Source organism: Manis pentadactyla, chromosome 2 (assembly GCF_030020395.1).
Source record: "Manis pentadactyla isolate mManPen7 chromosome 2, mManPen7.hap1, whole genome shotgun sequence".
Classification (NCBI taxonomy): domain Eukaryota; kingdom Metazoa; phylum Chordata; class Mammalia; order Pholidota; family Manidae; genus Manis; species Manis pentadactyla.
In genome coordinates, this window is record NC_080020.1 from 145,099,500 (window position 1) to 145,112,492 (window position 12,993).

At 40.9% G+C, this 12,993-nt stretch overlaps 1 protein-coding gene across 4 annotated transcripts in view; it reads left to right on the plus strand.

Moving 5' to 3' along the window:
* Window positions 1–12,993, plus strand: part of ST6GAL2 (ST6 beta-galactoside alpha-2,6-sialyltransferase 2) — a 107,458-nt gene that overhangs the window by 82,681 nt on the left and 11,784 nt on the right. For 3 of the 4 annotated variants that reach the window (XM_036920902.2, XM_036920906.2, XM_036920894.2), the window contains exons 4-5: window positions 716–817; window positions 3,133–3,307. In XM_036920902.2, the coding sequence (XP_036776797.2) occupies window positions 716–817; window positions 3,133–3,307 (277 nt within the window). Of the gene's footprint in view, window positions 1–715; window positions 818–3,132; window positions 3,312–12,993 lie in introns of all 4 variants that reach the window. The other variant, XM_036920917.2, reaches the window with a different exon arrangement.

Consider the following 12,993-nt stretch of genomic DNA (forward strand, 5'->3'; position numbering starts at 1 on the left):
TAACAGCTTTTCAGAGAGGAGGAGATAAACCTCACCAAATTAAAATAACATGGCACCTGAAAGATACATCCTAAGTTCAGAAATTTTAAAATGTGAAGGAAAAAGAGTACAGTTTAAAAAATGATAAGTTGCAGAAATTGCAGTTTAGAACTGAGGAAAAGCAATGCATTTTTTTTTTTCGCAAAACTGTGGTTAAAAAAAAGAAAGGTGATTGGCAGGGGAGATCGAAGGACTCATCCAGGACCAGAGAGGGCCACAGAGAGAGGACATACTGGGGCTGACTTGTGTCTGGCTCTCTGCATCCCATTTGTCCTGAGGATGGCACTCCAGAAATATGTTAATTCAACCATTTCTGCAACTCTCTCCAAATTCCCTGTGAAGGCCATTGAAGAGGATATGAACAAGGGGGCTGAAATAGCTAGTCAGCTGTATCTTCCAAGAGCCAATTCAGAACCACTAGATATGAGTCCAGAGCTGCTGACAATGTAAGAATCAGTGGGTTTGTAAAAACAAATCCTCATTTCCCCAGACATGCCTTCAAGGGCTTTTCTGTGCAATGCCAGCCTCTGTTGCTCCCCCAGAGGAAAACAGTCTGAAGAGCTTTTCTTTTTTTAATTTCGCTCTGATACATTTTTTAAGTTTTCATCTCTTTTTTCAAATACCATTTTGAAGCACCAAACACTTGTATTGAAATGATTTTTCATTGTATTTGCAGATATTGACCAACCCCCACCATCACTTCATCGACAGTTCATTGTATAAGGATGTGATTTTGGTGGCCTGGGACCCTGCTCCTTATTCTGCAAATCTGAACCTGGTAGGTGTTTCCTTTGGTGCTGCATCCCTAAGGTCACTCAGTGCCTTTGACTGACCAATAAATGGAAGCAAGTCAAGGATTAAGCTTTAACAAGACAGTGAAACTGATCATGGGTACTACCAAAAATACCCATGCAAACACAGCATTCTGATACCCATTTCCAGTAGCATACTTGGTGAACATTATCCATCTAATAAAAAAGGCCTTTTGCCCTGGAGGATTTTTTTAAAATGAAATACACATGTTCAGTGTCTAAATATTGAGAAATTCCTGGTTAAGCTGAAGGTCAGACTGATTAAACTCAGAATTTTTCCATTCTGGTGGGGTTACATCATCTTCCAAGTAGTTACAAGATCTTTTGAAATAAATTAAGAGATGCTTGGCAAGAAAATCTAGACTTTTTGAATCAACAACAGCTCATGATTGTTTCAGTGGAACCTGTTACAGGTTTTTCCTAAATGAGATACTTTTTGGCTTCTGCCTCAAAACCTTTTCCATGTTATATGATACAGCATAACCAAGATTATTACTAGCTACCAAAATATAAGCAAGCTATATTCATGACATTCTGGCAAATTATGCCTATCCAGGCAAGCAGCTCATTATTTCTTGGTGAAAACTTGGCTGAAAAGCCAGTGTACTTGTTTGCTTAAAAAGGGCCAGGAAAGATGGATGATAATTTAGCTTCATAACAGATGTTATCAGCTGTACCAACGGGAATCATCTGACTTGTTCTGAGCCAAGAGAATGCAGCCTTCTTAAGATGAATGTGGAGAACAGATCTTGGCCTCACCAAGAAGTAACTTTGCAGGGGAATCGCCCAAGGTTGAATGAGTCCCCCCGAAAGAATGTCCTGCCGGTATTCACTTTGAGATGAAGGTTGGACATTGACCTAGCATGGTTGCTAACTGGTTCCTAGCCAGGAGTGCAAATCAGAATCACCTGGAGAATATTTTTCCTTCAGGTACATCTGTTAGAGCCCTTCTCCCAGAAAGCCTTGATGTGTATTTTTTGAGAACCAGATTCAGCCAGAATCTCATACATGGCTTCTGTTGAGAATCAAGCATCAAATGGGTGTTTGAACTTTTTAGCTTCCTTCCCAGCCCAAAGTTCTCTGGTTTTAGGTTATGACAGCTTCTTTGCTCTGGTGGACAGACTGAGTGCTTCTGGCTGTTAGATCCTGTTTCTTCCTTTGCTGAAAGCATCCGAGCGCAGAGCACAGAGCTTTCTGATGTGGGGGTGTGAGCAGGGACAGTGAAATCTGTGCTTCCTATGGGGCCTGAGCTCTGACCCTGCTGGGTGGGGCAGGAGGATGGTGAAGAAGCCAGCAGGTCCCACACCCCTGATCTCCCACGGCCCAGCAGCTTGGGAACATGGTTACTGACTGAAGATGATATGGCCCAGTCCACCTCAGAATTTTTAAAACCACAGAACCCATTCAACCATGAAATATTACTTGGGACCTTAATACACACCCACTACTTACTGAAAGTGTCTGTCTGGGGGGTTTATGGGACCCTGGGAGCCCTAAAGCCAGTCTCTCCCACAACCTTCTCTAAAGCCTGTTTCATGGTGGCACTTGACACACTTCTGAAGACGTTTTTAAAAAATCAATCTTACTCATTTTTTCACACAATGATTTATGTACAGTCAATGTAACTGTACATTTGATGAGTATTAGCAAATTTATAGCATATACCCACCAGCAGTTAAGAGACGGTATCCCCGTCGCTCCAAAGAGTCCCCTGTGCCCTGCTTGTCTGGCTTCCGTAGCCCTAACCCCAGGGAGTAACTGCTAGGCACTCTGTCACTATGGGGTAGATTTGGAAAACATGCTTTTGAAATACACTGATTGGGCCCCGGGGTCAGCACACTATAGCCATGGGCCAAATCTGACCCTGTTTTTCTAAATAAAGTTTTATTGGAGCACATCCACTCCCCTCATCGTGTATCTGCTGTAGCTGCTTTTGAAGTTCAACCACACATTGGAGTGGTTGCAGCAGAGACTCTGTGGCCTGAGAAGCCTGATGCGTTTACTGTCAGGCCCTTTACAGAGAGGCCGCTGGCCCCTGCCCTGGCCCATCTCCCTTATTTTACTAGGGAACAAGACATCTCTCCTTGTACCCATTCTCTCCTCCGGTGAGGAGGTGCCGTGGAAGTGAGGGGCCATTCCCTTTGCCTCACCCTCGGCCTGGTCCCTCAGCACTGAAACAGCCCCTCACCTGTGCTGCCCTGTCTTGCTCACAGTGTCTTTCCCACAGTGTCCTCACAGTATGGGCCTCTGTACTTGATTGTGTTGGTTTTTTTTCTCATAGTGGTACAAGAAGCCAGATTACAACCTGTTCACTCCATATGTTCAGCATCGTCAGAAAAACCCAAACCAGCCATTTTACATTCTTCATCCTAAATTCATATGGGAGCTTTGGGACATTATCCAGGAGAACACCAAGGAGAAGATCCAGCCCAACCCACCGTCTTCTGGCTTCATCGGTAGGTGTGTATGGAAACTTGGAGTGATGGGGCAGGCAGGGGTAGGCTTCCTATGTAACAAATGCAAAGTCATGTCCTGTAATACAAGCAATTAACAGGCGGTTTTAGAGGAAGAACAGATTAACTGAAGAAAGTAGGAACACTGTTCCAGTTAGCTTTTAGTGCATAGTGAACTACCCCAAAATTTTGAGGTAGAAAGCAAGAGCTGTTTTATTTTCTCTCATGACTTTGTGGGTCAGAACAGACCTGGCTGGGTGACTCTCCAGGTCCACAGGGGTTGATGCAAGTCCCTGGGTGGTGCTCAGCTGCTTCCTGGATGGCTGTGCTCCCGTGGCTGCCCTGCTGGCAGGACTGACTGGGAGGCCAGGCCAGGGGGACTGTTGACTATGTGGCTGCACGTGCTCTTTTGTGTGGTGGTCTTATGGTAACTGGACTTGCTAAATGGAAGCTTGGAACTCCTGGCAAGTGTCCCAAAAGACAGGAAACAGAAGCCAGTTTTTTAAGGCTGAGGCCTGGAGCCTTGCACAGGGTCACTTGGGCTGTGTTCTGTGAGTCAGAACCATTGAGGGCACCGGGTTCCAGGGGAGGGCACACAGGCCCCACCTCAGCCATCTTCACCTCACCCAGTCCCCATTTACATTGCTTATGCCATTCCAGACAGGGGAGCTGAATCATGAAATAGGGTATTGCTGCAAGAAGGTCCAGGCTTGGATGAGACTAATTCTGGGTCTTTGTATAGCTCTCACCACCACAGTCTACCAGCTCTAAGCTAAAAATGGATTTTATGTAACAGAATCATCAGTCTGGGCTTATTATATATTTTTGCACCAGGCTTTGGTCCTCGAAGTTCATGGTCTTACCCCATTTATTTATCTTTGTTTTGGCCATCACCCCATTATTTATTTGATTTTGTCCAAGTAGGGTAATATTAAGGAGTATCTTAGATCCCCTTGGGAGTGTAAAAGTTGTAGTAGAACCAAAGTCCACACACACACAAAAAGTAATGCTCTCCACTCTAATTTCAATGAATTTTCAACCATGCACCTTAAATCATCTGTGCAGTGGATTCCTATTGATAAAGAAAAGATTTGTGGAGATAACACATCCTCCTGTATGAATACAGGCACATGGACATCTGAACTGACACCCACAGGTTGTGGAGGTTTATGGTACTGTAATGTGAAATATTTTACATAGAACTCTACAAAATTTACAGTATGACTGTATTATTTTCCTCTATCATAAGTTACCCTGCTTTTAAAGTCATACCTCCAACATTTTATTTCCAGATCACTCTTGACATCCTAAGTTCTTTATGTTCTGTGCAGTTTTGTGGGATCCTGTTGATTTAGGAAACAAAGTATATTATGGTTTGTCAGCGAAGGGTAAGCAGGGTGGAATAATGCTTAGACAGCATTTTAGAAAGCATAAAGTCTTTTTCATACTGTTACCTTCTTATGAATTCATGTGGCTAATATTTGATAAGAGCTAAAGTTTCGGAGCACAGTGGGGGCTATCATATGTTCACATGATCAATGAATAGTTTGAGAGGTTCAACTTAGGTAGTCATAGCTGGAGAAAAACATTTTCCTCTGTGTTCTTGTTGAAAGAAATCACGCCATGTATGTATGGCCAGCTTCCTTTCATAGCTGGTTACCAAGAATTTGGAGTCTGCAGAAGCTGATTCCTGCCCGTGAGGCCTCTTGTGCATGAGGAAGGGGGATGGCATTCTGACATCACTGCAGGAGTGCAGGTTGTTGGGGTGGGTTGAGTGTGAGCTCCTCTCTGCCATTTATTAGCTTTCTAACCATGGTCACTTAATCCTCTGAGCCTGAGTATGCTCATCTGAGAACAGGAATGATAATAAAACATTTCTAAAGACAAATTAAGTCAATTTGCAGTTGTTATTTCCTAGCACTGATCTGTCCGGTATGGTGGCCATTAGCCACGTGTGACTATTTAAATTTGAATTAATTAGGATTAAACAAGAAGAAAACTTCACTTCATCAGTCACGTTAAGCCTCATTTCAAGTTCTCAGTAGCCACATGCTGAATTGGGCAAGGCAGAGAGAATCTCCATCATCACAGAATATTGTGGACAGTCTGCAAAGTTTTGCTAACACAAGAGTGAAAGAGCAAGGTGATAAGGACTCAGTCACTGCTGGGCAGGCTGTGCTGAGGCGGGGAGGGGGCGCGCAGATGTGATAGAAGGCATGGCTGATGAGGTCACACTCACTGCTCTGGCGGGGTGGGAGATAGAGCCTGGGCAAGCTGTCCCAGCAGAGCACCGCCATGCACTGAATGCCCCACTTATGTCACTGCCATCTTTACACCCCTTCGTTGATCTTGCTCAGAAATGTGCTGAGAGCCAGAGTCTGCTTTATTAATACCTGACGTTCTTAAATAACAGTAAAATGAAGTCACCCACATCTCAATCTCTCTGTTGTAAGAGTTTTTAAAAATCAATGTGTGTTCTTTTCTGTTAGCAAAGTATTTTCCAAATACCCTTTGTGTTCTAAGGTAATGTTTAGGAACTATTGGCATGTTGTCTTACCACCTCCACATGACTGCGCCTGTCTGTTACTGAACCAAGAAGCCCTCGTGCAGCTGCTAAGCAGGTAAAATGTCTCAATGTGCACATTTCAGGGCTCTGCCCAGGCACCGGGCCTGAGAGACGTTCCCATCAGAGAAGAGCACCACCGAGGCAACTTCCCTGATGTCCTTTCCAGCCAGGGGCTCCATGGAGGCCAAGCAGGCTGAATCTCTCCTTTCTATTGACGTGCCTATCCATATGTGAAAAATAGTCTTAATTATTTATGTTTCTAAACCCACTGCACACATTTTCCTTCCTTATGTGTGTTCATGAATCTGCACATGTAAAACAGAGGGACTCTATAAGTTGACCCTTGAACACAAAAAACATTTCTGCGTGTGGAAATTTAACCAATGGCAGTTAGAGTCCCAGAGGAACACACCTGCACCCCTTAAACAGAGTCCTGTTTGTGGGGTCTGAATTCCTCATGTAAGAGGAAGGCAGCAGAGATGGAAGGGAAAGGTCATCTACCAAGTGGACATGAATTAACACCCAGGCACGAGGCTGGGCCCCAGGGGTATGCTGGGGAGGAAGCCAGGCGAAGGTCCTGCCCGCCTGGAACTTATAGTGCAGCAGGTGACAGACTAACAGCTGTGTGTTCTCTAGGTCAAATACAGTTACAAACTGGTCAGTGCAATGAAGGAAAAGAACAGGATGCAGAGGGACTGGGAAGCATCTGCCTTTCCCGTCACTGTGATCCTACTCTTAAGCCCGGCACATAGTAGGTACAGAAAGTAATTATTTGGAGAATGAATGAATGTCCTAAGAGCTCAGTGTTTCTCAGAGTTTAGCAGGCACCCAGAGAGCTTGTGTATTAGTTATCTACTTCTGCAGAGCAAATCACCCAAAGCTTAGATACTGAGAAGAACAGTGAGCACCTGTTTCCTTGCAGTTCCTGTGGGTCGGTTATCTGGGAGCAGCTTGACTTGGTGCCTTTCACGAGGCTGCAGCCAAGCTGTCAGGCTTGGGATGGCCAACCTGCTTTGAACTCACTTGTAGGTTGGCTGTTGCCTCAGTTCCTCACCGTCTGTGCCTCTCCACAGAGCTGCTCGGGTGTCCTCACAACGTGGCGTCCCCAAGCAAGGGATCCGAGAGAGAGTGAGGAGGAGGCCACAGTACTTTTTATGGTGTTGTAAACTGTCAAACTGGCTACAGGCCGTCTGTTAACACAACTCAGCCCCTTGCTGTGGGACAGAACTACACAAAGACCTGAATATAGTGGGGGTAGGGATCATCCGGGCCATGCTGGAGGCTGACTACCATAGCTTTCTAAAGCACAGGTGGCTGGGCCGCCCCGAGTTCTGAGTCAGCGGAGGTGGTACGAATGTTTCTAACAGGCTTTCAGATGATGCTGATGCTACGAGAGACTACACTATGAGAGGCACTCGTCAGTTTTTTAGTATCTTGAAAGTGGCGTAAACTTTAGAAATCTGCAGGTTCAGATACGCCCTCAAGCTGATAGGCATTTGGCTTGATAGGAGAACTCAGGATTCTACAAATACATTATTCTTTTTGTTTCTTTGGAGACATAGCTGTAAAATTTACTCCCATCATTACTAATGGACTCATTTTATGTCCTGAAAACTTACTGTGAAGTGAAATACATAACAGTGGACTGTAAATGTACTTCTTAAAAGAAGATTTTGTTTGTGTGGTTGGTTAGTTCTATCATCTTGGGACCCAGATTCTTGGATATACTGATTGGTGGGTTAAAGTTTGGGAACCAATAGGTAAGGCCCCAACTCTCACTGATTTCAGTGGTATTTGGGCAAATGATTCAGCCAATATCTTAAGTTCAAGAAGCATAACATCTTTTTGCACCTGCGTTAGCAGCCCCCGCCTGGCCTAGCACCAGCCCAATCGCGGGATGGGAGCTGGGGAAAGGGAAGTAATAAATACAATAGTCGCCTCTCACTTTGTGGGGTATGTTCCAGCACTCCCGGTGGATGCCTGAAACCTCGGATAGTACCCAGCCCAATATGGTTGACCCTTAAACACATGGGAGTTGGAGTGTTGACCCCACACACAGTCAAAATTTCATGTATAATATTGGCTCCCCATAAACATAGCTACTAACAGTTTACTGTGGATTTTATGGTAGTAAATGATAAAATAGACTCATACCTACATATATTTTATGTGTTTGTGACATTTTTTACCTTTCTCTTAATTTTTTTGATATTTCTAAGCTACCCAGTTCATTTATGAGTTTCGTATGTTTGAAGGAGTTTCAAACTGTCTCAAACCTCCAAAATTATTTTTGAACTATCTCAATTCTCCAAAAAATGTTCCAGTATATTTATTGAAAAAATCAAGCTAAGTGTATCCACACAGCTCAAACCCTGTTGTTCAAGGGTCAACTGTATGTACTGTTTTTTCCTAAACATGCATTCCTATTATAAAGCTTACCTCATAAATTAGGCACAGTAAGAGGTTAACAACAATAACTAATAAGTTAGAACAATTATTATGATAAAACATTTATAACAATTATAACAAAGTTATATGAATGTGGTCTCTCTCTCCCAAAACACCTTACTGTGCTGCACTGCCCTTCCCACGGCTATGTGAGGCGATAAAATGAGTGCTCGTCCTGAGGGACCTGCAGTAAAGGACACAGGCATGGTGACACAGGCTGGGCAGGTGCTGACCTTCTGACCACCGGTCAGCAGGAGGATCAGCTGCTTCTGGACCGCGGTTGACTCTGGGTAACTGAAACCATGAAAAGCAAAACCTTGGACAAGGAGAGACTGCCCTATCAAAGGGAGGAAGAATCCAGAAGCATTGTCTGCTTTGTGCACCATTCTGAGTGTTCTTGGTTAAAGCAGAGCAGGTTGGGATTCTTTCTGCATCAGCCTTGTCTTTGGTCACAATGCCCGAGTTGGCAGGACTGTGCTTCCTCCTGGGGTCTGTGGGGTTTGTATATTATCAGTTCTTACAGAGTTCTTTTGGGTAGGATGTCCTAGTAAAGTCAGATTTGAACACAAATACTTTGTTTGGAACTAGTAAATTATTCTTGTTCTGTCTGCGAATAATAAGACTGCTTTTTCTGCTTACAGACAAAGAGTGTTAAGTTGTAGGGTTTGAGGAACACAGTGACCTGGCATTAAAGGGAACTCTTTTCACTGAAACTCATTTATCATTGGAAAAACATTTCAGAAGTTTGTAATTCACATACGTAAAGAATTATCAAAGCTAAAAATTTATTATGCTTTCTTTATAATAAAGCTGAACTAGAGAATATATGTGAACAAATTATATTGACAATATAAATACATTTTAATATTAAGTGAATTAAACTATACTTTCATTGCAAGCTTACTTTAATAATTAATGAGATATTTATTAAAGTTCTAATATCTAAGATTTATAATAATTAGTCCTCTCACATTTGTAAATGAGTACTTTTAAAATCACGTTTTCTACTTTTTAAAATATTATTACCAAACAACTGTACCAAAAAAGATATTTTGAAGAAGCATTAAAAGGAGATGAGTATTTACTGCAGTTAAACATGAAACCTAATTCAAAGTTGCACAGTGATTACTGATAATTATTTATCAATACATTTTAATATAACTATGCAAATATATTTTGACATTTGGTAACAAGGTCATTATGTGAAAATTAGTGAAAACTTGACTAACTTCTTAAGAAATATCATTTTATTAACATGTAAGTCTAAGGAGATTTAGGGATTTTGCTCATCCTGACATAGATATTGGTCCAAAGCTTTCACCAAATCTTACAGAAGAGAATGACTTTCTTCCTTTATAAAATTTTTCTTTGCAACTTTTTGAAGATTCTTTGTAAAACTTTTAAAAGGGAAAAATGACATTAAAACTAAATATTTAAACATTGCTTAAAACACCAAGCCACACCCCATCCCCATACTGCCATCTTATTTTATTGTCATCTAATCCTCCCAAATCTTGGCCACATCTGCACATACTTACTCTTCACATTGTTATAAGGAATGAGCTCCCATCAGCACATAGCACCACAGCGGACACGCGATAAATGTTTTCTGGATGACTGAAGGGACAAACAAGTGGTTTAGAAGTTGTGATTTGTGTCACCTTGAAGACTGTTACCCTTGATTCAGCTGGTCTCCCTGTAGAAGGACACCTGCCTCCTGCCTTATCACTTCACATGTCCCCTGTAGTTAAGAGCTTGGGCTTGGCAGAGTCCAGGATCCAATCCTGGGCCCACCAGGCAACTAAATACGTGATCTTGAGCATGGTACGTAATGTCTCCAAACCTCAGTGCTTTCAACTAGAAAATACAGGTATTCATATCTCTATCTTCTAATCGTGTGTCTAGCACAATAGCTAATATATACTGCTTACTATTATTGCGATGTAGCTCATCTGAAACATCATGCTTGGTCAAACAGGACTGTATTCCTAAATATAAAAAGATCATTCTTTCATTAAGATACATATAATCTAGATGAAAATAGACTTTTGTTTTCTTTGGTATTAGAGACTGTATCATTACATCAATACATATAATCATGATTTATGCCTTTCCCTAGCTATTGAGTATTTAGGTTATTTCAAATGATTTGATTTTATCAAACAATTATATTGATGAGTCATTGCTACATCTATATCTAATACATACTATGGTTTATCCTAGTGTGAATATATACTTTCCTTTCCTTAATGAATTCCAAGGAGCATTAGTGCCTAGCAAAGGGTGTGACATTCTGATAATTGTTGGTGAGTGTTGACATACTGCCTTTTCTTTCAATGTCTGATCTTACAGCTTCAGGAAGAGGCACACTAGCCAGTACATGGGAAGTGTATTGCATGTACCATCCTCTTCACCTGAGAGGCAATTAAGGGATTCTTACACCTCTTGGACTGCACATGTGTTTTTAAATTAAAAGGAAATAACATGGATCAAGGTAATTTAGATGATCCATAAGGACTTGTTTCTTTGGAACAACCTTTTCATCTTACTAGATTCCTTACCTTCAGCCCACAGGGGAGCTACTTGTCCACATATGAGTAGCATTTCTCTCTTTCATCCCTAGGTGGGTACTAGCGATTCACTTCATTACTTGGCACTGTGAAGTCATTTTGACTGTACCATAATCTGACTGAGGATGAGGAATGATTTAGTTGGAATCCCATAGCTTCCATTTTGTTCTCATGAAGACAGGTATTTTTATAGAAGGTCAGTGAGCTCAGCTCGGGTCATAAAGCATGGCTGGATTGGTTTGTCCCCTGCGTGCAGAACGGCATCCACCAAGCCAGGAGGCATGCTTCAAGATCCCAGCTTATAGGCTGAGCACCGTCAGGCAGACAAGCCTGGAAGCCTGAGTACCCACAGCAGCATAGAGATGGGACTCACTCCTAATCCAACTGCAGTATTTTTATTGTAGAAATACCAACACCTCCCCCCACCTTTTTAAAATGCAGCCGTTACTGATTATAAGTAGTATTTATGGGATTCATAGATGCAAACACCATAATTCCAGGCTATTTAATATACGCACAAGAATAATATGCTTAAAAAACAAGCCATAACTTCTTTTCTTTTCATTTTATATTGCTTTTAGGGTTCTGATTTTCCAGTATACCATCCAAACTCAGGAAATAATAGCCTCTTAACACAAGACAATAAGCCACTTACCATGCATTTTTATGATTGCATAATGTATATCACAAGTATGTTAATTAGGAACAACTTCTTGCATTTCCCTGTAAATGATGAATCTTGAATGTGTTACCATCAAATAATACAATATAAGTGAGCTTAAAAATTTGCCTTCAAGTATTATTCTTGATTTACATGATTTTATTTAATATGGTAGATGCTTCTAGAATTATTATTTTATTACATCAAGTTCAAATTTCCAAAACACCTTTTAATTACAGATATTTTCTGGAAATATCACTTGAAAAGTCACTTTTCTTCCTTAAATAGTCTTAAAGATAATTCTCATAACTTTCCATTTTATGATGAATATATGGGGAGACCACAAAACAGCTGCTGGAGCTCCGTTAGAAGAGCACAGTCAGGACTGTGAAGTTTTCACCCTTCCCACGTGGTCAGAAATATGTGCTGCAAAGTTCTGTGGTCATTCCCAGGAATTCCTAATCAGCCTCACCTATGCATTACATTCAGGTGTTAACTGGAATTGATATAAGCCAGTATTTTTCCTGTCACTTGCATTATGTTCTGTTCATATCCATAGCTTGTTTTGCCACATGTTGAAAGGATATGTTCATCAAGGAAAAAATGCTATCCTTCCTAATGATTTGGGGTATTATTTTAAATATTTTGCCAGGTGAAAAGATAATTTTAGAGTAATCACAACTAAGTAAAGACTAACTGATTGAACTATGCTAGATTCTGAAAACACATCAAATGCATCTATACATGCAAAGTGGAGTTTTAGAGGAGAAACCTCATTCATCCAGAATTTGTGATAATCTGAACATGGGTTATGGTTTGCTTTTTATTCAGGTTTTGGAACAAATAAGTATATATAATGACTTGTTATGCTGAGTCATATAATGTGACATTTTATTAATACTAGTGAAATGCTTTTTAATTGGTTTGATAATTATATTGCATTATATAGTATTTAGGAACATGCAGTCTGGCAGATGAATACCTCTTGAGCGATAATTGCCTGGAAAAAATTGTACCTTTTTTTCTTCAGATGAGTCCCTAATAGTGATTCATTTATTAAAACAGGCCAAAGGAACTTAATAATTAATTGAATTATGCTTAAAAAATGTTTTAAAGCTGGCCACTTTCATTTGCCTTAGAAAAATACATTAAAAAGCTTTTCTTAACTTTGGTCTGCCCATCTAGAAGTGTGGCTCCATGTTGAAAGCAGTAGTTTTTGAGGTATAATTGACATATGGTATATTATGTTCAGGTGTACAACATAATAATTTGATATCTTAAACATTGTGAAATGATCACCACAGAAAACCTACTTTAGTATCTGTCACCATACATAGTTACAGAACATTTTTTGTGTGATGAGAACATCTAAGAAACACACTCTTAGCAATTTTCAGATAAGCAATAAGTATTCTAAACTATACTCACCATGCTATACATTACA